The 27,797-nt window shown below is 42.5% G+C and overlaps 1 protein-coding gene across 3 annotated transcripts in view; it reads left to right on the top strand.

Moving 5' to 3' along the window:
- The window catches only part of GBE1 (1,4-alpha-glucan branching enzyme 1), a 341,386-nt gene that overhangs the window by 82,407 nt on the left and 231,182 nt on the right, over positions 1–27,797 (top strand). For all 3 annotated transcript variants that reach the window (XM_059720624.1, XM_059720625.1, XM_059720626.1), the window contains one exon: positions 10,046–10,215. In XM_059720624.1, the coding sequence (XP_059576607.1) occupies positions 10,046–10,215 (170 nt within the window). The remainder of the gene's footprint in view (positions 1–10,045; positions 10,216–27,797) is intronic.

A 27,797-nucleotide genomic window follows, 5' to 3' on the forward strand; every position in this document is an offset into this window, starting at 1 on the left:
ACTGCATGTGAGCCGCAGCAAGCCCTGCGTGATAGAACAGAGCTGACCCGGGCTCCGTGCTCCTGCCACCATGTTTCGTGTGGGCCCTGGGCTCTGTGTCCTCACTGACCCCGTGCTTCCCCCCACAGGTGCAACTTTCTCCCCACACATAGTTGCTTCCCTACCTGCTTCCCTGAGTGCTGCAGCAAGGACACGAGGAGCAGCTGCTGGAGGCTGGGATAGCCAAGCAAGTCCCCTCCATGGAGGCAGCAGCAACTCTGCCTGGAAGCTATCGGGGCCAGGGCCCTTCTGCTTATGAGAGTGGGAGCAAAGTACACGGTGCTGGGCAGGGTACAATTAATTGGTGTGCCCCCTTGGGCTGGATGAAATTGCCTGGTGGGCTGGATCTGGCCTGCGGGTCGGAATTTTCCCACTCTTGCTGTAGCCTATGCTGTTATGATGTAGTTAGTCAGCCTACCCAGCTAAGTCTTCACACAAGGAGACTTCTAAGAATCTGAGGAGTGACCTTAGGAAACTTAAAAATATCACATGGTGAGTGGAGCTACAGGAAGTGTCTGAATACTATTCATTGTAATGTTCAGGATATTGAGTAAGTTATGCCCTCATCTAGCATTTTTCTTGGGCAAAATAAATCCTGCACACTAAACTACATGTGCAGGCTCTTCCCCTCTCATTCCATTTTCTTTATTTTTGTCCAGCTGTTATAAATGGTACAGGATGAGCTTCATCTCTCAGAAAGATACTCTGAAGTTTTTATTAATGGCTGGAATTTGGTTAACTGTTCTTAAGCAAACTGTTCTTCCATACATTTATATGGAAACTTTACCTTCAAAATGACTTTGTTCTCTATGCAAATCCTGCTTGTGGAACATATGCTCTCTGAGGTAGATGTTAATAGTGTCCATTAGGCACCATAAGCTGCTTTTTAACTTTTTGAATGTATGCATTATTTGTCTATATAGAAGATGGAATAATCCCAGCTTCCATTCAGTTCTTTGTCGTCCTGATGCAACACAATTCTATCACTTTTAGACTGTTTAGAGTGATGTTTTGTTGTTGCTTCTTCTGTATGTCAGAACTGTTGAAAGGGGATTAAATCTAAGAGCTTATATCTCATTTTTCTTGTAAAACTAATAATCATTATTTAAAAAAAAACAAACCCAACAATCCAGAAAATAGAACAACAGGAACCCCCCTCCTACACCATTTTTAAATTTATTTATTGATAAGGGAGGAAATTGACATGGAGCTAAGAGTAAAATATAGTTCCCTTAGGTTAGAAAATGCCAGCTTTAGATTTCATGGTAAAGTTGGATGTTTCATATGAGAAAATACTTCTGAGAAATTTTTAATCTATTGAGGCAAATGCACACCTCCCTTGCAGTGACGAATGGTAGGTTGATAGTATCAAGCAACCTTTTTTACAAAGCTTGGTGACAATCCTGACTGCTTTCCAGTTAGTGTTGAATTGTGCCTCATTCGTCCTTTTAATTTGGGTTTTTCTCCCTTAATTTCAAGTGTGCACTCTTCCCCCAGTGATGGCTGTCTTAATACAGTTTAAATATTGAATTTTTCAATAACACTTCATAAAAATCCTTTTCTGTTGAGACAGTCAGAAGCCCAGGTTGTCTTCATCTTCAGTAATAATTTATTGTAACCCATTCCTCTTCAACCTCCCTAATACTTTATAGTAAAAACAGATGTTGCGTTTGAATCTGTTCTAATTGATTAGAGCCAAAACCTTGGAGAGACATAACCCTCTGTACAGGCTTGTACAGCTTGTCCCTGGAATTAATTTCAGTTGGAATTAGTTGCAATTGTTTTGTGGAAAAAAAAAAATTATCTTCGCAGGTACTTAAAGCAGGACAGTGGGCTTTGTCCCAGGATGAAAGACTGTCCCAGGAGAAATCTGGTATCACTTTTACCCTTATTTAATCTAGTTTACAGCCACAGACAATAAAGAGCAAACAGATGAGACTAACAGACGAGCAGCCAGCCAAGGTGATTTTAAAACAGTTGAGCTTCTGTTGTAAGTTTGAAGGGATATTTGAATTATTTTCCATAAATAGCTTACCTAAAATATCTTTTCATTCTTGACAATGAATTCTGATTCTATTAACACCGATAACAAACTTCCATTGCTTCACTGGGACCTGTTTAGACATAGAACTGTCTTATTATGAACAGCACGTATCAGTGGGGTCTGAGGCCTGTGGGTCCTGCTGCAATATAGCTTATTAAAACAATAAGTGCTGCATGCAGCTCTTTAGAGGGAACTTCTGTGTGACTTATGGCTGCCATGTAGACCATGCAGTGCACTGTTGTATAGCAAAATATAAATTGATATTTTTTTTTTTTCTAAAGGAAGGTTCCTTCTACTTTCAAGAAGTCCTTCGATAATGGAATAATCTTCCCTCTTACCAAATGTCAGGTGTTGAACTTCTGAGGCAGTCTCAGCAAGTTGCTCTGTGTTGGCATTTAACCTTTTCTTTAAATTAAAAAAAAAATCTCTTCATGCTTCTGTTTCTGAGTTTAAGTGCATGCAAATAAAGTAAAAAAAAAAAAAAAAAGACAGCTGGTGTACTTGTTTCTTGGTGGGTGTGGGGATGGATGGAAATATGTCTCTAGTGTATTGGGCTACTTTTATAGCCTTATAAAAGAAATTGATTATTAAAGGTTGCTGAAATTATGATGTCGTTTTGAGGCATTACACCCATGAGTATATTTTACAGAAGTGATGCTGGGGGATGAGTTTACAGGTGTTTTGAATTTCATTTACTATATCCTCAGGCTTTTTTATTTTTATTTTGAGTTGCACAGTTTTCAAGGTGAATGTCAGTCTTAGTAGTAAAAGCTTTTGAGAGATTAGCCTTCAGGGAAGTCATAACACTCGCTCTAAAAATTAATATAGGTAATTCTGTTTCAATTGAAATAACCAGTAAATTGGGCATCTTGAACTCCCCCTTCCCTTCCCCTCCTTTTACAAAAATCTGAAAAAGTCCAATTCCAAACACATACTTTTAAATAAATCTCACGCAGGTGTCCAAATTCTGATTATTTATGTAACATTTGTCCCTAGCCTAGGACAACGTGTTACACCCATCTTAGTTTAAGCAGGCAGAAAGTGGTCTAACGCCATAACTGAACAGACATTTATGAGTCTTAGAGCACTTCTAAAATGGTGGATCGTGCTCAGGTAACCATCACTGGATGAGGAATTAGATTAAAGCACTTTGTTAGAGCAGTTTATCGAATGTCTTTGCCACATCCCATCAAGGATTAACTTAGAGTGTGATCATTGCCATCCCAGCTGGCATTGCTCAGTGACAGCCTCTGATCCCAGCCTAGCACGCAGCCCAGCTGTCCCAGCCCAGTGGTGCACCACAGCCTGATTAGGGGGGGCTGTGAAAAAAGGCCTCTGGGGTCTCCTCCCCCACAGCAGCCCCTGCCAGACAGCAGCACACAGCTGCTTGGCTTGTGGGGGGAGCGGGGAATTGGGGACTGGGAGAAGGGCTATGGGTTCCCCGCTGCCTGGATGTTGCTGCTGCAAGGGAAGGGCTTCAGTGTCTCTCTTGCCCCAGCTGCTGCTGACAGTCATCAGCTGGTGAGGGGGGTGGGAATGGGGAGAGGGGCAACTGGCAGCCTCCTGGAAAGCATGTGGGAATGCTCCAGTGGCCAGTGTGGGTAGGCTTCAAGCCCTCTCCACCATACATTGAATGTCTGTTTGATTTCCTTATGCTCTAACTTTATAGCACTTGGTCAAGTGATAGTTGGCTTCCACCAGGGGCCTTTTGACCATTTGTACTTAGCCCTAGTTGTCAGTTGGATTGATTGTCCTTTTGTATGAATGACCAAGATGTCTTTTAATAAGAGTATCCTTCCATAGTATTGTTTATTTTTAGTTTTGTATTACACTCCTTCTTTTTTTTTTTCTTTTTCTATCAAAATATTCAGTAGTCTGGGGAAGGTATAGTGATGCTTTGGGTGGATTATATTATTAAAGTACACTTTTATTCATAACTTTTAGAAACAGTAATATAGTTTGGGAATTCTAGTCTTCCAGGTAACAGTTGGAATAAAATGTAGTGCAATTTGTACTTACCTGCCAAGGTGATTTTATCGTGTCTGCCTTGAAATTGTATCATTTTCAGAAGATACCTCTTTATTTTCTGCAGAATATAAAGAAATATCTGAAGTAAATAGAATCCTCTACTAAGAGGGTCACACAAACTAGATCCTGTGTATATGGGAGGATTAGTTACTAAGTGGGCGCCTTTACACGTCACCCTACGTTGTTGTACTGACATGTTACATGGCCATATGATGCGCTACTGCGACATAGCAATCACGTGAGTCTGCACAGGATCAGCAACTACTTCGCTATAGTGGCATGCTCTCCAGTTTTAGCATGCCGCTGTGGCAAAGTAGCAGTTAAAATTAATCATGCGCCATGTGCATGGTGCAGAATGGGTAGATACTGCGCTGTTACCAGATTTGCCCATTACTTTGGGGTGTGCTTATTTATTAGGGATAGTTTCTAGGGTCTTGGTAATTCTGTCAATGTGCTGCTTGTGTTACTATATGGAGCTGTATCTCTCCTGTTACGCCTCAGCTCTGTATTCTTGGGCAACCCTGGCACAGGATGCAGTCTGTCTGACTCACAAAGGACTCCCCCCCCACCCCCTCCCTCCCCTCCTCTACATAAACGAAACTGATTAAGATGCAGTGAGAGACGCACCTAAAACTCTCCAGATAAGGGTGATGAGTGAACAACTGCCCTCGGTCTCATCTGCATCTGAGATGGAACCAGATGACCATTCATTTACATGAGAGATGGAAAACAGAAAGCCTGAAGCAGAGACTGCAGTGAATTCTGGGACCAGAGAAGCAAGAGAGCGCTGCATGATGGGGAATCTGTGCTTCCAGTGTTAATTAACCCATGTTCACACACACCCAGCTCAGCATTTATCAGACCAGTTCTAATCTGGATTTGCTAAGGACTTTTCTCCCCCCAGACACACACACACAGCTCTAAGTTTAATAGGCATCTCGGGCCGTACATTCCCCGGTCCCAGTATGGGAGGCCTATTTAAACTTGATTGACTAAAACTCGGTTGCCGGGTTAGGGAATGCTGAGGCAAGAGACCGAGTCTGAGGGGGGTACGGGCAACATTTGAACAATGGTTAAGGGTTCATCACAGCATCCAGCCTGCTGGAGCCCTAATCCCAGGTGTTGTCGTATCTTTCCCGAGACGACTGGTGGGAGTCCTCTCCACAAAAGGTTATGAGCACCCCAATAATTGCTTTAAGTCTGTTAAAAGACTATAGTAAAATCTGGAAAAGTCATGCTAAGCTGAGGCTTGTGCACAACAAGTAAAAATCCAAAATCCTGATACTGCAAGCTATCTGTTGTTCCTGAAGAAACCATGAGATATCCCATCAGGATATCTGCCATCCATAGGAATCTCAAGCTGGCTCCCAAGTATTTGGGTTACTCCCTAATCTTAAGTGTTTCCTGATTATCAATCAGTTTCCTGAGATGGTCCAAACCAGATAACCCCTTGTCAATAGAAAAGACAATGATTTACACTACTGAGGGTACTTCAAAGCAGCTGAACTGAGGGTATAAAAATCTGTAAGTGTGTGTGCTTAAAAAAAGAGAAAGAGAAAGAAAAAGAAGGAGAAAGAAAGAAGAAGAAGAAAACTCCTGTGCTGACACCATCCCCTGTTGTTCTTGGGACGCTGGAAGAACAGATCGTCTCTCTCTTCAAGGATTGTGCTACGGACTGTGCCTGTCAGCTTTGCAGCCTGGGTACCGTGGACTCGGTGAGATTCCCAGCGTTCTCTCTTCTTTCTAGGCATAAACTTCTGAAACTGAACTGTATCAGTTAAGCTTGAGCTAAGTTTCCCCAAATACTTAGTGAAACCAGGGTAGTATTGTCATTGTTTGTGTTTGTTTTTCTTTTGCATGTCTATTACTACTAGTACTATTATATATTTCATATGCTTAGCAATAAATAACTTTTATAGGCAAACTGGTAGTAATTGGGTATATTTTTCCTTCTCTGCTTCTTTTTCCTTCTGTGCTCTGCAGCAACGCTTCTTTTACCTATGCTAAAGATCCCTGTGAAGCCCAAATTATTGTGGGGTCTGCTCATCAAGAGGCCAAAGATTGGGACGTGCTGAGTTTGAAACACATAAGGGGATCAGCTTGTACAGGCTGATTGACCTAGTTTGACTCAGACGTGCCCTTATGAACTGAATGCTGGCCTATGAGGGTGTCAGCTGGACACCCAGCCGGATTCAGAGGGATTCTGTTTACCTGTGTGCTTGTGTCTGACTGCATTTTATTGTTGCTCTTATGAACTGATTCTTGGCATATGAGGGTGTCAGCCTGTCCATGCTGATCAGCCCGGCCAGGTCAGGCATGTCACGTTAATTTGTGTGTGTTTGTGTGTATGACTGATTTGGTGACTGGAGGAACCCAGTCCCATTGAGATTGAGTCCTGCAAGATAGCTCCACTGGGGGTGAGGGCTTGCAGAAGGGAGAGATACAGCTCCGTATAGTAACACAAGCATCACATTGACAGAATCACCAAGACCCTAGAAACTATCCTTTAATAAATGAGCACACCCCAAAGTAATGGGCAAATTTGGTAACACTCCCTTCTGCAAGCCCTCACCCCCAATGGAGCTATCTTGCAGGACTTAATCTCAATGGGACTGAGTTCCTCCAGTCACCAAATCAGTCATACACACAAACACACACAGATTAACGTGATACGCCTGACCTGGCCGGGTTGATCAGCATGGACAGGCTGACACCCTCATATGCCAAGAATCAGTTCATAAGAGCAACAATAAAATGCAGTCAGACACAAGCACACAGGTGAACAGAATCCCTCTGAATCCGGCTGGGTGTCCAGCTGACACCCTCATGGGCCAGCATTCAGTTCATTAGGGCACGTCTGAGTTAAACTGGGTCAATCAGCCTGTACAGGCTGATCCCCTTATGTGTTTCAAACTCAGCACGTCCCAATCTTTGGCCTCTTGATGAGCAGACCCCACAGTATTTTTGGGCTTCACAGGGATCTTTAGCTTAGGTAAAAGAAGCGTTGCTGCAGAGCACGGGAGGAAAGAGAAGCAGAGAAGGAAAAATATACCCAGTTACTACCAGTTTGACTATAAAAGTTATTTATTGCTAAACATATGAAATATATAATGGTACTAGTAGTAATAGACATGCAAAAGAAAAACAAACACAAACAATTACAGTACTACCCTAGTTTCACTAAGTATTTGGGGAAACTTAGCTCAAGCTTAACTAATACAGTTCAGGTTCAGAAATTTATGCCTAGAGTGAAAAGAGAGGGAGAGAGCGCTGGGATCTCACCAGTCCAAGGTACTTGGGCTGCAAAGCTGACAGACACAGTCCTTGAAGGGAGATGATCTGTTCTTCCAGTGTCCCAAGAACAACAGGGGATGGTGTCAGCACAAGAGTTTTTCTTCTTTCTTTCTTTCTGAAGCATCCACACTTTTTACAGATTTTTATACCCTCTGTTCAACTGCTTCGCAGCATCCTCAGTTGTGTAAATCATTGTCTTTTCTGTTGACGGGGTTATCTGGTTTGGAACATCTCAAGAAACTGTTTGATAATCAGGAAACACATAAGATTAGGGAGTAACCAAATACTTGGGAGCCAGCTTGAAATTCCTATGGATAGCAGATATACTGATGGGATATCATGGTTTCTTCAGAAACAATAGATAGCTTGCAGCATCAGGATTTTGGATTTTTACTTGTGCACAAGCCTCAGCTTAGCATGACTTTTCCAGATCTTACTATAGTCTTTTAACAGACTTAAGATAATTATTGGGGTGCTCATAACCTTTTGTGGAGAGGACTCCCACCAGTCGTGTCGGAAAAGTATGACAACACCTGTGATTAGGGCTCCAACAGGCTGGACGCTGTGATGAACCCTTAACCATTGTTCAAATGTTGCCCGTACCCCCTCAGACTCGGTCTCTTGCCTCAGCATTCCCTAACCCGGCAACTGAGCTTTAGTCGATCAAGTTTAAATAGGCCTCCCATAGTGGGACCGGGGAATGTATGGCCTGAGATGCCTATTAAACTTAGAGGTGTGTGTGTGTGTGGGGGGGGGGGGAGTCCTTAGTAAATCCAGATTAGAACTGGTCTGATAAATGCTGAGCTGGATGTGTGTGAACATGGGTTGATTAACATTTGGAGCACAGATTCCCCATCATGCAGTGCTCCCCTGCTTCTCTGGTCCCAGAATTCACTGCAGTCTCTGCTTCAGGCTTTCTGTTTTCCATCTCTCATGTAAATGAATGGTCATCTGGTTCCATCTCGGATGCAAATGAGACCTAGGGCAGTTGTTTCACTTCTCAGCCTTATCTTGAGGGTCTTAGGTGTGTCTCTCACTGCATCTTAATCAGTTTCTTTTATGTAGAGGAGGGGGGGGGGCGAGTCAGACAGACTGCATCCTGTGCCAGGGTTGCCCGAGAACACAGAGCTGAGACATAACAGCTGTGCTTTAGTACCTCCAAAAGAAAGTATGTGCACCCAGTGGGTTATAACTGCTTAAACCATCTATTGGCAGTCTTTGCTACTGAGGGCCAGAGCTTGCACCGTTACATTCTGCAAATCTGTCTTCTAGAGTGCCAAGACACATGTGCTGAGTCCTCTTGTTGATGCCTAGACCCTTTGCAGTGAGGTTAAGTGCAGGTATGAGACAGCAGCAAAGAGTGCTGTGGAGGGGGAATGCTGTGGAGAAGACTGGGCAGAACATGGCTGTGTCATGCCATTTATCTCCTGTATACCCTGGGCTGTTGTTTGGTCTGGCCCATGGGCCATAGGTTGCCAACCCCTGATCTAAACAAGTTGAACAGCCAGTCTTTCTGTTTTACTTAGTACCTTGCCTCTTGAAATCGATGGGTCAATGGAAAGTAAAGAGGGCAGGATTTTTCTAATAATTTTCAATATAATGATATCTTGGAGCAGGGGCAGTCAATTCAATTGGCTCCGTGGGCCAGATCTGGATCCCAGGGCTGCTTGTGAGCTGCAGATACCTTGTTGGCGTGGCTGCCAGAGCTGCTGAATTTCCATGGCTCTAGAACCTGAGGGGGCTGGGGGTGGGATGCTGCTACTGACCACCTTCCCACCTGCCCTGGTATTTTTTTTTTTTCCTGCTACTTTTTAGCTTGTTAATGCTGACTGAAGGCTCTGTATTCAGCACTAGGCAAGGGGATGGTGGCCAGGCAAGCAAGCCCCATAGGCTGCTATTTTTACCCCAGTTCTACAGCCCTGACAGATTTCTTGGCATTTCTAGCTATATTGGGACTAAGTGGGAGAGCAAGCTGATAAGGTTGGCAGAAACTATTAAAGCAAGTTGCAACTGCCTAGTGTTGTTTTTTTCCAGAAGTTCTCAAATATTTCTAGCATTAAAAATCTATATGCTGAATGTGCTTTTGCTTATGTCTACCACTGTCCCTGGCATGACATCTGGAAAGCAGAGATTAATTATTAAGATCCTACTATATTTACAGTATTTGCTGCAGTAGATATTTTCAAATCTATAGGATTTCTCCCTATAATCCTATTTTTATTGGTTATAGGCCACATGAAGAAAATTGCTAAGCTGTTTAAAGTGTGAAGTTCTCCTTTTATTATTTAATAACCCTATGGCTTCTGGGCTGTCGATCACAAGTTTCAGTGTAGGGGACTAAAGCACAAACTCTTTCTGTAAAGTAAAGGAAACGTAGAGGTATGCGAGGCAGGCATTTTTATAACTTTACACTGAATTGCAGCATTAGCAAGATATGCACTTTATACATGTAAACTTCTCTGGGATTTTGTTTTGTTTGCTTGCCATAAACAAAGGAAAATATGGCTAAGGTGGTATAAAAATGACCCACCTCACTGAAAATTAACTTGAGCATGCAGTAAAGAAAGGTCCTGCCAGGTGTAGGTCTGACTGACTGATCTAAATAAGATGGTTTGCTAAATCTCTTAATCTTTCTTTTAGGTACGCTTTGTTTTATCGACACTTGAAGAACATTGAGGAAAATGAGGGTGGCCTTGATAAGTTTTCAAAAAGTTACAAAACTTTTGGAGTCAACCTGTTTGTGGATGGTGGAATTTATTGTAAAGAATGGGCACCAGGGGCAGAAGCAGTGTTTCTCACCGGTGACTTCAGTAAGTATTCTAAAATTGCCTCATTTTTTTACTTCCCAGAATGCTTTTTAAAGGCAGAACAGTTGTCATTGTTATTAAAGTTGCATGACCCAGGTTGCTATTGTGATGGCTGTGTGTTGTCTGACACTTGAGAAATTGAACCAAGGACCCTTGAGCTTGTGCTTACAAACAAATAAAAAACAAGCTAACATACCATGGATCCATATAGAGTTAAAGACTTGTAACATTCACTTGTCAGTTAATTTACACTAGGGTATCCAATAAAACTTTAAAAAAATAGTATTGAGATTTACTTTTATAGTGAAGAAGTGAACACTTTAATACCATTAAAATGTAAAAAAAAATTAAAGCATGCTGGCATGTTTTTCAGACTTGAAACAAATAAATGTTAATTCCCTGATTTCCTCTCCAAAGCAGTTGCAAATAATAGGCTGGGAGGGCAGTGGTGGAAGAAAACCTGATTTTAAATGCTAATTACAAATGTCTAGTCTTGGTTAGAGTGAAGTCATTTTAAATGTTCCATAATCATGAACATACTATCAATAGAATATTATATGAAAATTGCATTCCTACTTAAAACTGTGTTCCCCAGTCAGAGCTGGATATCATCATAACACAGAAAATAGTTGAGGTTTACATGTAATGGCATCAGAATCATTAACCAAATACCTTTGCTGCAATATCATGAAGCATTCATAGGCTGAACCTACATAAACCACCAGAACATTTTATATTCCTAGCTTGTGATAGGTATTACTTTGGGCTTGGAGGTTTCATTTTCAAATGCATGTTAGTCTCATTAGCTAATGAGGTGACAGTAGTTGTGTTTATAATGAAGATAATCTTTTGTCATTGTCTTTGAATGACCCTCTAGCCATGTTCTCTCAGAATAAGGTGTGATGCAATTCAAGAATTAAAACTGTTTCTTAACTGTATTTGGCAACATGGGTATAGTTAAGGAAATAAGAATAGACTAATCATCATGGAAGATGGCTTTGCTAGCTGCATTTTTAAAATTACATCTGGTGTGGTGGGTGATGTGCTGCTTTCCTGATGGAGATGATTTTGGGAAGAGTGTGAAAGGGGCAATGCCCTGAAGGAAAACTTACCTCCAAAGGGAAGAGCTCCCGAGCCGGTGGGTCATGGCTGAAAACTGGATGTCTGGCGGAAGCAAAACTGCGGTGGAGAAAAATGCTGCCGCATAGAAAGAGGGGGGAAAAAAAAGAAGGTACAATAGGTCCAGGAAGAGCCGGGGTCAGCTCCAGCCTTGGCATGGACCTGTTCTATGGTGACATGCCAGCGCTGATTTGCTGCCCGGCCCCTTAGGGCAGAGGTAAAAGCTCTGCTTGGAGTGGAGTTGAGGGCATTGGAAGTGAGGCTTCCACTGGGACCAGAAGAGCCCCAAGGAGGAGGGAGCTCCAGAGAGGACTAGTGGCTGCCCCAGGAGGAGACACAGACAATGGAGAAGCCTGCAAGGGCCAAGAAGAGGTGTGAATCCACCTGAAGAGGTGTGAATCCTGGACTCCTCTGAATGTGATTTAGATGCACAAGGACCCTGAAAAGGGAAAAGAGAGCCAGGAGTCTGGACCAAAGTAACCACATAACAGAAAAGCAAGGATGTCCCTGGCAACAAGGTAACTTGGGAATAGCAAGGAACACAAGCCAGTCCTTGCTATGGCCGGGAGCTCAGGGCAAGTGAGGTCTGTACCCTATTTTCCTTTCAGGTCAAAAGACCAAGACACAAAAATTATTACCGTAGCTCATCTTAGAGGTGAGCAGAAGACAACATCTTAAGGTTGGCGTAAGTTGGGATGTAAGGGAGATGAAGCCTCAAATCGGGAAACGGGACAAGCCTGGTTATGGAAGACCCCAGGGAAGGTGGAATGTAACATCCTCCTCCCAGTGATAACTTATTTTTCCATCAAAGACATGGCAGGTGAGAACCCCCTGAAGGCCTTCCAGGGCAAATACTTTAACACTGAACTGTCCAGATCCCAACGGAACTAGGGATCTAGGCTAGGCCATGGGAACTTACAAAGAGAAACTAAATAAGGCAGGAGAGGGGTGAATTATGTAGGGTTTTAAAAGTGAGGACATGGCATTTGACTTGATGTTGCATATGGATGGCACAGTGGAACATTTTTAGTCTCTTCTGCTCTCAAGGAGAATGATCTTAATAGTTGATACATGTATGCATGTCAAGTTTGTTTATTTTTAATTTAAAAAAATATACCAACTACCAGCAGAGGTTTGAGAACAACAGTTTGGAGACAGTAAGGGACTCAGTGTAAGCTTTAGGTGTGGAGGATATAACCAGATTTAAGAATGGTCTGATTATGTGAGGCAAAGAAGAGGAAAGAGTCCAAGGTCTTTTCGTTAAAAGCTGGAGTAAGGAGCAATGATGACAGGTGATTCTACATGATCAGGGGGTTGTAGGGACAGTGAAGAAGAGATCAGCAGGCACAATAATTTCTTTTGCAATATTTTTCTAGAGACAGTAGGAAGTTTGGCTCGACTGAGGAGAAATCCTGCTTGGGATGCTGGCTTACAGCTAAGGTTGGGGAAAGGGTGAGGGCTACCTTGGGGTTGGGGGTGGGGGGAAGGGAGGTAAGTGTGGACTTGGCAGCTGTGCTGGAACCTGATGGAGTTTAACTTAGAAGTTCCTTCTAAAGGGTCTTGTTCCTCTGCTTGTGTTCATACCATTACCAATAGGGCTAATTTTGCTAATCTAACCTAAGGGAAAAGACTAGGATATTTTTGCCTTCCTCTAACTTCTTCTTTAACCATGGTCTGTGGTATTAACTAACAACTTCCCAGTCATGGTGTTGGCAGTGCTCTCAAGTTCCATGTTTTACTGTTGGCATGCTATAGGGTATATTAAATGGTTAAAGACCTAGGGAATTTTGCCATTGACTTATGCTAGACGGGAATTTCAGCCATAATCTACGAATGCTGGGCCTTTTGTCAGTTTGTTTATACCTATTGAAAACATTTTGGTAATTTGTAGTCTGCTTACATACATGAAAACTCAAGTGTCCCTCAGTCATAGAAAAAAATATTAAACACACTTCAGATTTATGAAGCAGTTGGTATAAATGCTGTTTAATCAACAATTCACCTTTACTTCAGTTCTGAGAAATATATATATATATATATATTTTTTTTTTCTTCTTCTCTGAGTGCAATATTTCAATGGCAGATGCATGTTCCAAATAGTATTGTGTGTTGCAGAAAAAATGACCCTGGACATGAATTAAGAGAGTACATTTTAAAAATACCAAATTAAGGTGCATATTGTACTAGCTTTGTTCTAACAGTTCATAATTAAGTTCCTTTACAGAGTAACTAGTAACATAATGCAATAGGGGGAGATATTATATCACTCCTTGATTCTTTTGGACCCAGATTTTTTTTTTTTTTAATTCAAATAATATATTTCTTGGTAAAGTGTGGAAGAACTTTGATAGCACATTTTATGGCTCAAGGTCAGCATATAACAGTGACAGAAACATAAAACCACACATCCATACAGCTGTAGTTGCACTTCATTTTAGGGGTCAGAATTATGACTCTCTGCAACCGCTTACAAAAACATTAAATAGCTGGACACAGAAAATTTATGTTTGATTTCTGTAGATATTATTGTACAGAGTGAGAGGGCCTTGTTATACCTTTCACTGTGAGCTGCACAGATGTTGATCAATGTTAGTGCTAGCTCAAGTTTGGAGCGGTCACATGTTCAGGTCAGCAGGGGTCTGGAGTACTGAAAGCTAAGAATTTCTCCTCCCATTCTGGTCTCCCCTTCTTCCCCTTGGGGTTTCCGTCATGCTCCTCCCCTTACTTGTGGCTGCCTATACTGTCTTTCTCAGGGGAGTAGGCAGGGAAGGGTTAGTCTGCCTATCTGACCACTGCTGCTGCCACTGCCTGCTGGACTGCTGCTCTTTTGGCTGAGCCCATCCAGGCAGGAGTGGTGGTGGCTGGGCAGGCAGGTTAACCGTTCTCTGGCTGCTCCCCGCAGGACACAGTGTGGGCAGCCACAAGCCAGTGGGAGGTGGCAAAGGAGCTGTGGCTTAATCCATGCCACCGGGGGATGGGGAGCAAGTGGGGTGTTTATAGTAAGGTGTAGAGTAGCTACACCTTAGTGTGAAGATGAGCTGGGTAACGTGGATCAGGGATAATTGTGCCATGGAGCGGGGTAACTTTGAGCTGCCTAATGAGTGCTTTAGAGTAGTTTCAGGTGTTAATGTACGGACAGCCCAGGTGTTAAAAGCTCCAGGAGCTGTCCAACATGACTATGTAACAAGGCCCTTGGTTTGCACAAAACACAAACATTTCTTAAAGGTTGGGAAAAACCCTTTCCACTTAAAATCATAGATTCCTTGTTTAGATGCATGTACTCTTTTACAGTGGGACTGCTATAACTTTATTTTGGAGACCTGCTTTCAAATTGAGTAGCGTTGGGGTTTAATGACTAGAAGTACTCTGTGGTGTTGGAGTAATATCGAAAATTCTAGATAGGATTTCAAAATATTAGCTTTAGCATAGAAATATTAAGGCTGGGAAGGGGAACTTGTAAAATTGCTTGTGGGGTACTTTTGTAACCAGCAGTATTTTGAGGTTAATAGCTTTAATATGTTTTAGAGCTTGCTCACTGTTAATAGCTTGTAACATCTAGAGATGGTAGAGAGGTCAACTAGGAGAGAAGCTTTTCTCGACTCGCTGCTCACAAATAGGGACAGATTGCTTGAAAAGGTGAAGCTAGAAGGTATGTAGGGTGACAGTGACCATGAAATGATAAAGCTAAAGATCTTAAGGGGAGGAAGGAAGGAGAGCAGTGGAATATGGACACTGGACTTCAGAAAAGCAAACTTTATTAAACTCAAGGAGTTGGTAGGCAGGATCACGTGGGAGGCAAATCTGAGGAGCAAGGGAGTCAAGGACAGCTGGCTATACTTCTGAGGAGGCCCTCTTAAGGGCACAGGAGCAAGCTATCCCAGTGCAATGGAAAGATGGGAAGTGCAACAGGACCTCACCTGGCTAGAGAGCAATCTCTTCGAGCAGCTGAAACTCTAAAAGGAATCCTATAAAAAGTGGAAACTTGGTCATCATGCCGGGGAAGAATTTAAGAGTCCTGCACACTCAAATGGGAAGAAAATTAGGAAGTCCAAGTCCTGCTTTGAAATGCAGCTGACAAGGGATAGAAGGCACTAAAAAAGGATTGTGTACAGGTGTCAGAACTAAGAGGAAGACCAGAGCAACAATAGGTCATACAGAATGTGGAAGGTTATTCAGTTGTGGATGAGGCAGAGAGAGCTGAAATTATTTAATGCCATTTTCACTTCAGCCTTCCTTAACAGGGGCTGCTACCAGATGACTGCAGTAGGCACAAAGGATAGGGAAACGGTCAAAACCTAGAGCAATGGCAGAACAGGTTAGGGATTAGCTTGACTTTCACAAGGCTTTTGACATAGTCTACCCCAAAATTTTCATTAACAAGCTTGGGAAATAGACTAGGTGAAAATACTGTAAGGTGGATACATAACTTGTTGGATCATCATACTCAGTGAGGTGTCATCAATGGCTCAGTGTTGGGTTGGGACGAGACATCAAGGGGAGTTCCCCAGGGGTCTGTCTTGTGTCCAGCATTGTTTAAAAGAGCCTCATGTTTAAATTAAAGATTGATAGAAACTAGCTATAAAGTTGTTACATATTTTTAAGCACTAACTTTGTAGCTCATTAGCTCTTTTTATACTTGGATGGATACTTTAATAGTAAGTGATAAATAATTGCTTTGATCCTGGCCTCTTTGAGCTTCTGGAGGGGCTGGACGTGTTCAGATCAGCAGGTCAGGATGCTCTCCACCTCAGGGTGTTGAGGGAATTGGCAGGGGTTATTGCGGGGCCCCTGGCACGGCTTTATGAGCACTCGTGGTGCTCTGGCCAGCTGCCAGATGACTGGAAGAAAGCCAATGTGGTCCCCACCTTCAAAAAAGGGAAGAGGGAGGACCCGGGCAACTATAGGCCCATTAGTCTTACTTCAATCCTGGGGAAACACTTTGAGAAGATCATCCAGGAACACATCTGTGATGGGCCAGCAGCAGGGATGATGCTTAGGGGCAACCAGCACAGTTTCATTAGGGGCAGGTCCTGTCAGACCAGTCTGATTGCCTTCTATGATCAGGTCACAAAAGCATTGGACGCGGGTGTCGCAGTGGATGCAGTCTTTCTGGACTTCAGCAAGGCCTTTGACACTGTCTCCCATCCCACTCTCATCAGAAAACTAGGTGACTGTGGCACTGATGCTTACACAGTCAGATGGATTGCAAATTGTCTGAAGGGTTGTACCCAGAGAGTAGTGGTGGATGCATCTCTTTCGACCTGGAGGGAAGTGGAGTCCCCCAGGGCTCGGTCCTTGGGCCCGCACTGTTCAACTTCTTTATTAGTGACTTGGATGACGGGGTAAAAAGCAGCCTGTTTAAATTTGCTCATGATACCAAGATTTGGGGTGAGGTGGGCACGCTAGTAGGGAAGGACAGTTTACAGCAGGACCTGGACAGGTTACAGGGGTGGGCTAACACAATAGGATGGGTTTCAATACTGACAAGTGCAGGGTGCTGCACTTGGGCAGTAGGAACCAGCAGCACACTTATAAGCTGGGAAACTCCCTTCTCAAGAGCACAGTGGCAGAAAGAGATCTTGGAGTCATTATTGACTCCAAGATGAACATGAGCCGACAATGTGAGGTCACTGTCAGTAGGGCTAACTGTACCTTGTCGTGCGTCCACAGATGCATCTCAAGCAGGGCCAAGGAGGTGATCCTCCCCCTCTATGTGACACTGGTCAGGCCGCAGCTGGAGTACTGTGTTTAGTTCTGGGTGCCACACTTCAGGAGGGATGTGGGCACCATTAAGAGGGTCTAGAGGATGGCCACCCGCATGGCCAGGGGGCAGCACGGCAGACTCTACGAAAAGAGGTTATGGGACCTTAACTTGTTCAGCCTTCGCAAGAGAAGGCTGTGGGGGGACCTGGTGGCTATCTATAAACTCACCAGGGGGGACCAGCAGGGTTTGGAACAGATCCTGTTCCCCCTAGCACCCTCCGGGGTAACAAGGAATAACGGCCACAAATTGTTAGAGAGTAGGTTTAGACTAGATACCGAAGGCACTACTTCACAGTCAGGGCGGCTAGGATCTGGAACCAACTTCCAAGGGAAGCGGTGAAGGCTTCTACCCTGGGGTCTTTAAGAGGAGGCTTGATGTCTACCTGGGTGGGGTCATTTGAGCCTGGTTTTCTCTCCTGCCCAGGGTAGGGGGTTGGACTTGATGATCTACAAGGTCCCTTCCAACCCTACTTCTGTGAATCTATGAATCTTTCTTTGTTCCGTGATTATCTAGTGTTAATTGAGTGATGATTACTTTGCATGTGTGGCCAATCTAAATTTGTGTAATATGTGTAATGTGGTAGAGGCCAAAGCTTCATTAATGATTTGGATGATGCAGTCAAACACATGCTTAGCCAACTGGCAGATGACACCAAGTTGGCAGGTATTGCAGATGCACTGGAGAGCATGACTAGGATCTAAAATGGCACAAATAGATTGGAGAAATGGTTTACAGTTCATCAGATGTGATTCAGCAAGGTCAGGTACGAAGTCCTGTAGCTGGGATGGAATACTTGCATGCACAAATACAGACTAAAGGAGTGGCTAGCCTGCTGAACTGCAGAGAAGGACCCTGAGGGTTACAGTAAACCATAAACTGAGTAGGAGCCAATAGTGCGTACTTGTTGCACAAAAAAGCCAACAGCAGACTTGACTGTACCAAGAGGAGTGTCCCTCGCAAATCAAGGAAAGTGCTTCTTCTCTTCTATTCAGCACTATTAAGGCCTCAGCCTCAGTACTGTACCCAGTTCTGGGCCTCACACTTCAAGAAGCATGTGAGGTACCTTAACTCTCTTTGCATTCATAGTACCATTCGGTAAGAACAATTTAATGGATGACAAACTATCTTTCATTCAAATACAGCTTGCATTTCTACCAGAATAGATTGTGATGAAGTAGGGAATAGAGTACTTGAATGTTAATACAGGAATTAAATGTATCACGTCATACTGGAATAATGCCAGTACTCAGTGATGAATTACAAATTTGGCTTACCTTCTGATGTATTGTAGTGTTGTCTGACACCAACACTAATTCCAAGACATCTGGGCGAGGATTTTCTTTTTTGGGTCCAGTATATAATTTTTTTAAAAAAAATTTAAAAAATAATTTAGTTCAACACTTGTTCCCCTAACTACAGAACTGATGGATTTAAAGTTTTTTTGGAAGTGGCAGGAATTGAGGGGGTGGGGGAGGGGAACATTTTAAACATATATTTGAAAAAAACAACAACACTTGTTATAACAAAGTTAATGTGAATACTTCTTGGGTGGGAGAGGTTAATAGTTCAAATTTTTAAAGTCAGAAAAATACTTGTGTAATGTAATATGATAGCTAAAAGTTATAGCAGTTAATCCAAAAACTCTAATTTACTTTAAAATATTTCATGTATCACTTTTATCAAATGAAGTGGAAATTTAGGACTAATGTCTTAGAATAGCTGTATCTAGATTTTAATGAAACACGGCAGTAAGGAGTCTAAAATGAATTTCCTCTTAGTCTTTTAAATAAAAAGAGCATCGTTTGTCCTATATATCTTACTCATCATCAGTCATAGTAAAGTATTCATTCCCAAGGGAGAGATAATGGATTCAGAAAGCCTAGAGGAATGGAAGATTGGCATTCAATGCAGATGAGCTTTAGTAATATTCTTATGAGAAATTGGGTTGCAAAACCTGAAGATTTTAGAATTAAGTTGCTACAGATATATTTAATTAAAACTAAATCACTTTACCCTTTCTTTAAGTATCAAGCAGGTTAAAATCTCAAGCTAACTTTATGGCTATTTTGTGTTAAAATTGAATACAAGAAATGTTTCTAACAAGAAATATTCATATAACAAAATTCCATAAAGAAAAGTTTAAATTAACTACTGGAAAAGAGTTTTTGTATAAAAGTAGAACTTAAGTTACTGTGCCTTTTGTTTGAAGCTGAAAAAGGCGGAGTAGGTTAATACTATCAATAATCTAAGCAGTGCACTATCTTTCAATATGTATTGTGAAAAATTAGAAAAATTGTTATCTCAGACTGGAATCTTCTGTAGTAAGGGTTTTTTGTTTTTGTTGGTTTTTTTTTTTTTTTCCTGGGACCTTATAGTCTATTATTCATGAGGAGCATTGTCCTTTTTTTGGTCATTAGGTTATCCCCCTGTTTTTGAGTGTCTAGACTAATCCATTCTGCTTCTTTCTGCCTTAATCATTCATCTCATCTTGGAATATTCAGCCAGTATTGTATTTTTTTTGAATTAGGTGCCAATTGTAGTTGGATCCTATCTTAAATAAACCAGGTTTATTAAGAATAATCCAAATAATATCAATATTTTTATGTGATTAGGTAGGTAGCTAAGGGTGCATACAAATATTATTTCCACCATGGGCTTCTACTGGTAGAATTGCATTTCCATAAGTGTACAAGCATTCAGACAGATGTTTCTACCATTTTTAGTCTGGTAGAAACTATCACCTCGGATAAGATGGAAGTAGCTTCCGATTTAAAATTTCTACAGAATAATGAATGCTCATACACTTTCGTCTCTCACAGAAGCCTCTGCCCTCTAGCATCCCAGTGTTCATGCTCTGCTTGCTTCTCCCCACGCTTCCAGAGGGAGTCTGTGATTTGTCTGAACTCTACTATTCTGAGGTCAAATAGGGAGTAAACCCCTATCCCCATCAGCTTTGGGTCTGGGAAAGTCCAGCCCATCTGCATAGTCCTGGGCTTCCCATCCCTCCTCCCACAATTGCCCCTTCCCCTCCCTCCCCCAACCCAGAGCAGGCTGGAGGAACTGACCTGCCAGCACCAGCCCCCTGCACCCCTCTTTCCCCTGAAAGGCCAGTCTGTCAGTGAAAAAGGGGAGGGGTCTATGTATTTGGTACAGGAGGGGCTGGGGCCATTGGACACGGCCCCCACCTGGAACAAAGCCCACTGACCCTGTCTCTGCCATTCCCAGAACCTCTTGCCCAGACCTGGGCCCTACCATGTCTCTGTGTTGCAGTCAGGCCTATGTTGCCCCTGCCTAGCCCTGTATGCTGGGCTTGGGCTTCACAGAACGGAATTATTCATTAGGGCCTGTTGCCAGCCCTAAACCCATGTGCTGGGATTGGGCCCTGTCTGCCTCATCTAGGTGCAGGACTCAGGGCTGGGCCATCACTCTTTTGTTGACAATCTTTTGAAGCTGCAGGGAGCCCTGTAGACCAGATGACTTAGTGCCAAAGGCTAGACCCAGCCCAGTTTTGGAGTTGGCTTCCCCTGGTCTAGTTGATGATTGAAATAGGCCTACTGCAAACATGGGTGTATTACAAAGGGTTGTTTTCTAGCCCTGTGTAAAGTGGTTAGTATTCGCTTTGGATTCCGATTCAGGGGACAGTGATTTGATTCGGTGATTCGAATCACTGTCCTGAATTGATTTGGCCAAATCTGATTCGGAGATTTGGTTGCCTCCAAATCCACCAAATCTCCAAATTGAACAGGCCCCATCCCCTGTCCAATCTCCTTCAACGCTTTTCTGAATTGATTTGGAGGCTTCAAATTGTTTGGACCTTTTTATTGATCTCCCAATTCAATTTGGATTCAGAGATTTGGCTGCCGAATCAGGTCGGATCTCCTCCAAATCGAATTGGCAACTGAAGCTTCGTGCAGCCCTACTGTCTTCTACTAAGGTCCTTTATCCATGTGTTGGGTCTGGAGCACATGTCCATCTCATGAAAGGCTGATAAAAGATTCACAAAAATTGTTTTTGAGGGAATAGAGGCTAGACAAATTGCATATTGTACCCAGCTGGGGTGAGAAACTCATCTGGTTCCATGGACTGGATTAGTGGTGTGGGGCCAGATCAAGACCATGGGTTTCCCCACTCCTCCCCTGTATGCTGGATCCAGGACATGTAGTACCTACTATGGTAGTCTGTCACTTGCATTGCACACAGTGCTTGCCCAGGACTGACTGGGGTAGGCTCCATGGGCAGCATTGGTCCTGGACCAACTGGAGCAGCATTGTGTGGATATGCCTTGTAGATCAGCCACCCATGGACACTTAGTGATCTTATAGTGCAGTTCCTGGACTGGCCACGTGGGTGATGTGATGCACATATGGAGCCTTGCCCACAAGAGGCCTGTTTGGCACACCATGTACGGAGTGTGGGTCAACTCTGGGGTATAATTGTGGGCCAGATGATGGGGCTTCACAGGCTGGATCTGGCCTATAGGTTAGATCTTTGACACCTTTGTCCTAAGCCAAGCTGGCATTTGTTCTTGCATTTCTTTCTATGCTTTGTGCAGTATTCTTGACTTGTCAAGAGTAAATCGTGAGATGTGTGTAATGATGTTTTTGTACATGTAGTATTAAAGATCCTACTGTATGGTGGGGAGCAGAGAGAGAGACTATTTGTTCACATTGGAAAATTGCTTAATAACCGTCAGAATGAAGCAGGTTTCTCAGGCATAAGACAAACTGCTTTTCCATAATAGGTGGCTTTCAAACAAAACCTTGCCAAAACTTTCAACACAAAAGTTCAGCCTGTGTTTTCAGTTGGAAAAAGTATGTGTTTTCCAATTTCCTCCTGTTGAAAAATGGCTGAATGGTTTTCAGTCCATTATTTTGAGGGTGGGGGAAACATGTTTGGTGTTTAAGCAAGCTGTGTAGTAGTATTTCACAACTAAATAACCTCACACTGTGCTAATTGTAATAAACGTGCTTCATTGTTTTGTATGAGCTCACATAGGTGTGTACATAAATAGCCTCATTTACTTCCCAAAAGATTGCATTTTATATTATTTTGTGTTTACTTGTATTGCCACTTGCAGAGTACTGAAGGATTCCTTTTGATGTGCTAAGTCACCTTTTGCCCAATACATGCAATTATGGAGACATTGTTATGAGTACTAGATTCTGTAGGGACAGAGTAACTCTTTTGTGTGATCATTTTTAGTACTGTGCTTTTTTGAGATTGTTAATATTGATTTAGCAATGCGTGACACCTTTTTTGGTGGAGCAGGGGAAGGGGATCCCTAAATTTCTAAAATGCTTACTTTTTCCCACTTTATAAAAACAGACTTTATCCTTTTAAAAAGTCCCCTTTATCCCCCTCCTGGCTCTAAAAAATGTGGCAATAAGATGTTGCATTTCTGGTTATTCTGGTATGATGATCTGAAAAGATACCTAAAATATTAAATTAATTAAAATCAAAAACAAAAAAAAACCACTAAGATGTGTCAATTAGTAGTTTTAGTAGCTTAGTAAATCAAGTGTATGAGGCAATTAGTCAGCTGAAATTCTGATACTGGAGGCAATGTCGACATTATGGCTTCCTTAAAAGCTCTTAGTAATAACACTGAATATTTTATTTGCATATTTTATTGCTAAGTAACTAAGTGATTACTGGCAGTGTATCTTCTTAGAATCCACCATTTCAAAATAAAGGCCCATTTCACTCAGATGTAGTCAAAGTATAAGGTTGGCCTGTAATAAATAGAATTGAATGATGGGGATTTAGAGTACTCAGATAAGAGTATTTGACCTTAAACTGGCTCCATAGATTGCTTGCAATTTTAAATGTAAAAAAATAGATAGAACACTAGAAGTATACATATGTTAATCTAGTGCCCAAACAATACGCTTTTTGGTCGATTTATAATGGTTAAAGCTGCATTCCTATTTAACTCTAACTCTATTTATTTATTCATTTCATTTCATTTAATAAATAAACTTAGGCCTAAGACTTCCATTGCTTTAGAATCTCCGTTTTCTTTGGGCCCTGTCTAGAGCCAAATGTTTATGCTTTAATGTAATCTAAATCTCTGACAAGTCTGGCATGGTACACCCTGGAGTTGAGGAGGCTTTCCCCCTTCTGTTTTTATAACTTAAATAGCTAGAGTTAAAACTTAAATTCTCTAACAGAATCCACTTTATTTAAGAAGTAAGGAATACCAGGGGTAGTAGGGAAAGCCCTAGATTTGGGATCTAAGTCTTCATCCCATTCATGCCAGTAAAGAGTGGCTACTGGTAGTATATCTTAAAATCCACCATTAAGTAAAATACAAAGGGAAAAATAGTATTGCTGAATATTTGAAAAAAGGAGTTCTGCTTAGGTTGCATATACACATTCAAGCAATCTGGGATAATTTTTCCAAATTTATTCTCCTAGTAGGAAAAACTTACCCAGAGCTGCATGAATAGAGAGTTGAATGTTGAGACCCTTAATAGCGTAGAGTTGGCATTGCTGATGCTGCAGTTGGAAGGGTGGGGGTCGGGTCCACCATGCACACATCTTTGTGTGCTCTACAGGCTCCCTTAGTCTGCTTAGTGACAGATGGCAGCAGTGCATAGGGCTTCCCTGATTGGCTAACCCAGTCTGCCTATTGTCAACCTGTGTTCCCCTGCACCATAATATAAGGATTGTGAAGGGGGTGTATTCTGTTCTCTACTGGAACAGTAAACTCTCACAAGTATCACAGTGTTCCAGGGTGGGAAGAGAGGGGAATGCTGGAAAATTATGCTTTCTTCTGAGAGAAATCACAGCATGTACAGATATATGCTCTCCCAGGAGTTACTCCTGAGGGTAATTTAACCTTGGTCATTCTATTTTTCTTCCTGAAGCAGCTAATTCTACTCCAGGAGAAAAAGCCTGAACATCTGTGGTTTCTCTTGAGAGAGCAGTCAGTCTCCCAGGAGAGCCTAAATGTCTGTACGAGGCCTAGTTTTAAGTCTTGTACCATGTTTTGTTTTGCACTAGTTGTGTTGCTCCTGGGTGTACTTAAGGTATTGAAGAACATTGAATTGGTTTGTCTTTTAGACTTTGATTTTAACTTTTATTTAAGTGAGATTTAGAATGTTAAGGAGTTGCATCCCCCCCCCCCCCACACTTTTATGGAAGAGTAACATCCTAGATTTCATGATTATAAAGAAATGTGATGCCATATTTGCATCTGCAGACAGCCAAAACAGTAGTCTAAGGTGTGAATTGCTGCAATTTCCCCAATGAGGTTTCAACTCTGAATAGTAATGAAGCCTGTTTTAAATGTCAGTGTTTAAATCTTTCCCTGTATTGTCACTTAGTGTGTGCATTTAGATAATCTGCTTAGTCAGTGTCATTGGAAATAACACAAGATGGAAGAGAAAAAGACCTGTTTAATCGTTACATCCAAGCCATGGAATAGGACAGTCCTATAGCATTTAAATTGTTTGCTCTTGCACCCAGTTTAATGTCCCATGCAATTGAATTTCCATCTAGCATGTGGGACAAAAATGAAGGGGAATAACTTGCAAGTCAAACTTACTGTGACTTCTGTTTTGACATCCTAACCAATTTTCTCTTTAACCCTATCTTTTACAAGTGCTAAGATCACAGAATAAGATGTGCTTGACCAGCTCAGAGCTGGAGTTGTCAGATTATTGAACTGAATTGGGTTGGGAAAGATTGAAATATACCCTCCTCCTCCCTCACTCCCACCAGCACTAAAGGCAGTAGTCTAACCTATGTATTGAAATAGTAGTTACTGACTTCTATGTTAATTATTTATGGTGTTGAACTCTCTGTAATTCAAACATTTGTAGATGATGGAACCCTTTCTCCAGTCTCTGAACAAACGTTTTGTGGAGAATTATAGATTCCATCCTGTGGCACCGAACAATACAAATGATAACTACCAGAGAGGGGGTGAGGCTTGGATAAATAATTATAATGCTGAATCAGAATAATGGTCAGTCTTAATCAGTCTTCTATTCAGAACTGCAATATAGTTCTTGTTCCTGCAACTAAATGAATACTTCTCCATGTCAGTTCCTTCAGTGTGCTCAAATTTGTTGATTAGCTGCTCAGTCCATATTGAAGCTAGCACCTTGTCAGGGTTCAGTCAGGGAAGGAGTTTGAGGCTTTCAGTCTAATGAGTTATGCTGGTGAGTATGACCACTTAGGGCTGAAAAGTTTAAGTGGGAAGACCAGAGAAAGCCTTTGGGGGTCTGAAGACTTTGGGCTTGGGCATGACATGGCAATTTCATCCCTCAAAGAGCATGCTCTTAGAAAAAGAGAAAAGGTGTCTCCAGTCTGCTCTTGTCAACCCCCACAGGCTGGCCCAGGCTGGTCCTGCTATCCCCCTACCTTGCCTGTGCCTGGGCACTGCTCAGGGCAGGCGTGGAGGGGGGTTGGCTTGGACTTTGGTGGCAGGGTCCTTCCCAGTTGGCTGTGGCTCCATGCCAGTCTGGCCTGGCCAGTGCGTAGGGAGCCAGGAGCAATTCTGGGTGCACAGCTCCCATGGCTTCAGCCCAAGCTGCAGACAGCTGGGAAGGGTCCTGCCCCTGCATCCCAGACTGGTCTGGCCCTCCGCACCCACCTTCAGCAGTGCCTGCAGGCTGGTCTGGCTCAGTCTTCCAGCCCCAGCCCTGGGTGAGGCTGGCATATGATGGGACCATGCTAGCCATAGTCTGGCCACATGCCTGCACCTGCTGCTGGAGTGGGGAGGGGGTTGGATCCCAACAGGGGCTGCATTGTCCCAGCCAGGCAGACCCGGCTGTATTCCCCCAGGGGGAGATGGGAGGGAGGGGGAATAAACCCCCTCCCTGCCCTTTCCCCTTAGGGGACCATGCTGGCTGGTGTCTGGCTACACCCCTGCCCCTACTACGGCTGGGGAGCAGAGGGGTGGGGCCAACTCTGCTTTCTGGAGCAGACAGCACAGCCTAGCCCAGGGCTGAAAAGCATGGAAGACTCTGGTTTAACTTAAACCAGGGAGGGGTCTGTGACAGAAGTTCCATAAATCAGTTTGACTCAAATCAGTTATGTCTGACACTACATTCAACCAGGTTTATCTTAACCCAGCGTTGGCCATTCTGAAACTGGTTTTTGTGCACTGAACTTATGTTCTGTAACGGGTTTAAACCAGTTTTTGATCACTTAAGCCAGTTTGTGTAACTTCTGCCCCTCGTTTATGAGAATTTATCTGTCATTCTGAAATGAAATGTGGTCAGAAATAAGAAGCTATTTGACTCTCTTCTACTTCTCCTAAAGAGTATTGCATATGAATTGACTTAATGACAAAGAGTAGAATGGGATCCATTAGTATCTTGAATAGTCTTTCTGCACTTAATACTAGATTAAGACTCCCAAAGAGTAGTTCTGGTTCTCAGGTATGCTTAAAGGTATTGCTTTGGAAAAAAAAAATATTTCCATCATGTCTTACATTCCAGTAATGTGATAGTTGTAATAGTTAAAATGACCCCAATAGTTTGTCAGACCCTATTTGCTAGTATGTGAGTTTTGGAAATCAGAAATCTTTGAATAGCTGTTTACTATCTTAACTGAAGTACCTTTTGGGGCCTCTGAGGCCAAGATGCCTTTTGGGCAGATATGGAATATACCTGGGGCCTGACTTTTTGTATCCCCTTTTGCATGGCTGCAGTTGAACTGCAGATACAAATCCACAGAAGTATATAAGTATTTTTATAAAGTCAGATAGCTAAAAGTCGTGTGGTAGAACATGCATCAGCAGCTTACTTGTGTAGTTTCATTGGCTGAGCTTGTGAGGCCCAAGACTCAGCCTGATGGCCTTTTCTTTGTTTATCTGTAAGTTATAGCTAATTAATTTATAAACCTTTAGGGACTGTTCTAGGCAATAGAAGGGACTGTTTGATTTTGGTGAAGATCTGAAACCTTGAAGGGAAAAATGGGTGTTGCATGGAGTTGTTTTGTTCTACTTAGAAGAACCACAGCTTCCAGCACCTGTCCAAAGAACGGACAAACCTCCCTAACACATTCCAGCATCCTTATTTCATTTTCCAGAGAGTATGGACAAATGTGAAGTGCTCTCTTGCATATGCAGTTAGTTCAGCCTATGGAATCTGCAACATGCTTACCTGCATCTGATAATTTTATACGGGTTTTAAGTTCTGAGTTTTATGAGAATGTGCCTGCTAGTTAAAACTGTACTAAGGGTATATATATTTTAAGAAGTTCCATATCTGTTGAGTCACTAATTTCACCCTCATTATTAATAGACCTCATTTCCTAGAGTTCCCCTGGTGTTGGTAAAATCCCTTATTTCCTTTCATCCCCTTGTCAAGTGTTAACTTGCAGAGATTGTGTTTGCTTTCATCACTTCTTTGAAGCCTTTGCATGGGTGTTTGCTGCCTCTCTGGTTCCTTATTTTGATTCAGTTGTTTAAATTTCGGAATTTGAGCGGTTGATAGGGAACAAATATTGACTTATGTCTTCACAATGAAGTACTTTTAAACTACATTTCTTACAGTCTTGATGTTGGATGCTTATCAGACAGCTGTACTGATCACAGATTGTGGGTCTCGGGTTCACTTGGCTTTCTCAGTGGTGGATGAGATTTAGGCACTGTCTTTGGCATTAGGCCTCTTGGCATGTGCCAGTTTCAAGGACAGCCCACGTTTGACATCCTTCTGGGCAGTAGAAAACCTCTGTGGCCCTTGTT

The sequence above is a fragment of the Alligator mississippiensis genome, chromosome 1, assembly GCF_030867095.1.
Source record: "Alligator mississippiensis isolate rAllMis1 chromosome 1, rAllMis1, whole genome shotgun sequence".
Taxonomy (NCBI): Eukaryota; Metazoa; Chordata; order Crocodylia; family Alligatoridae; genus Alligator; species Alligator mississippiensis.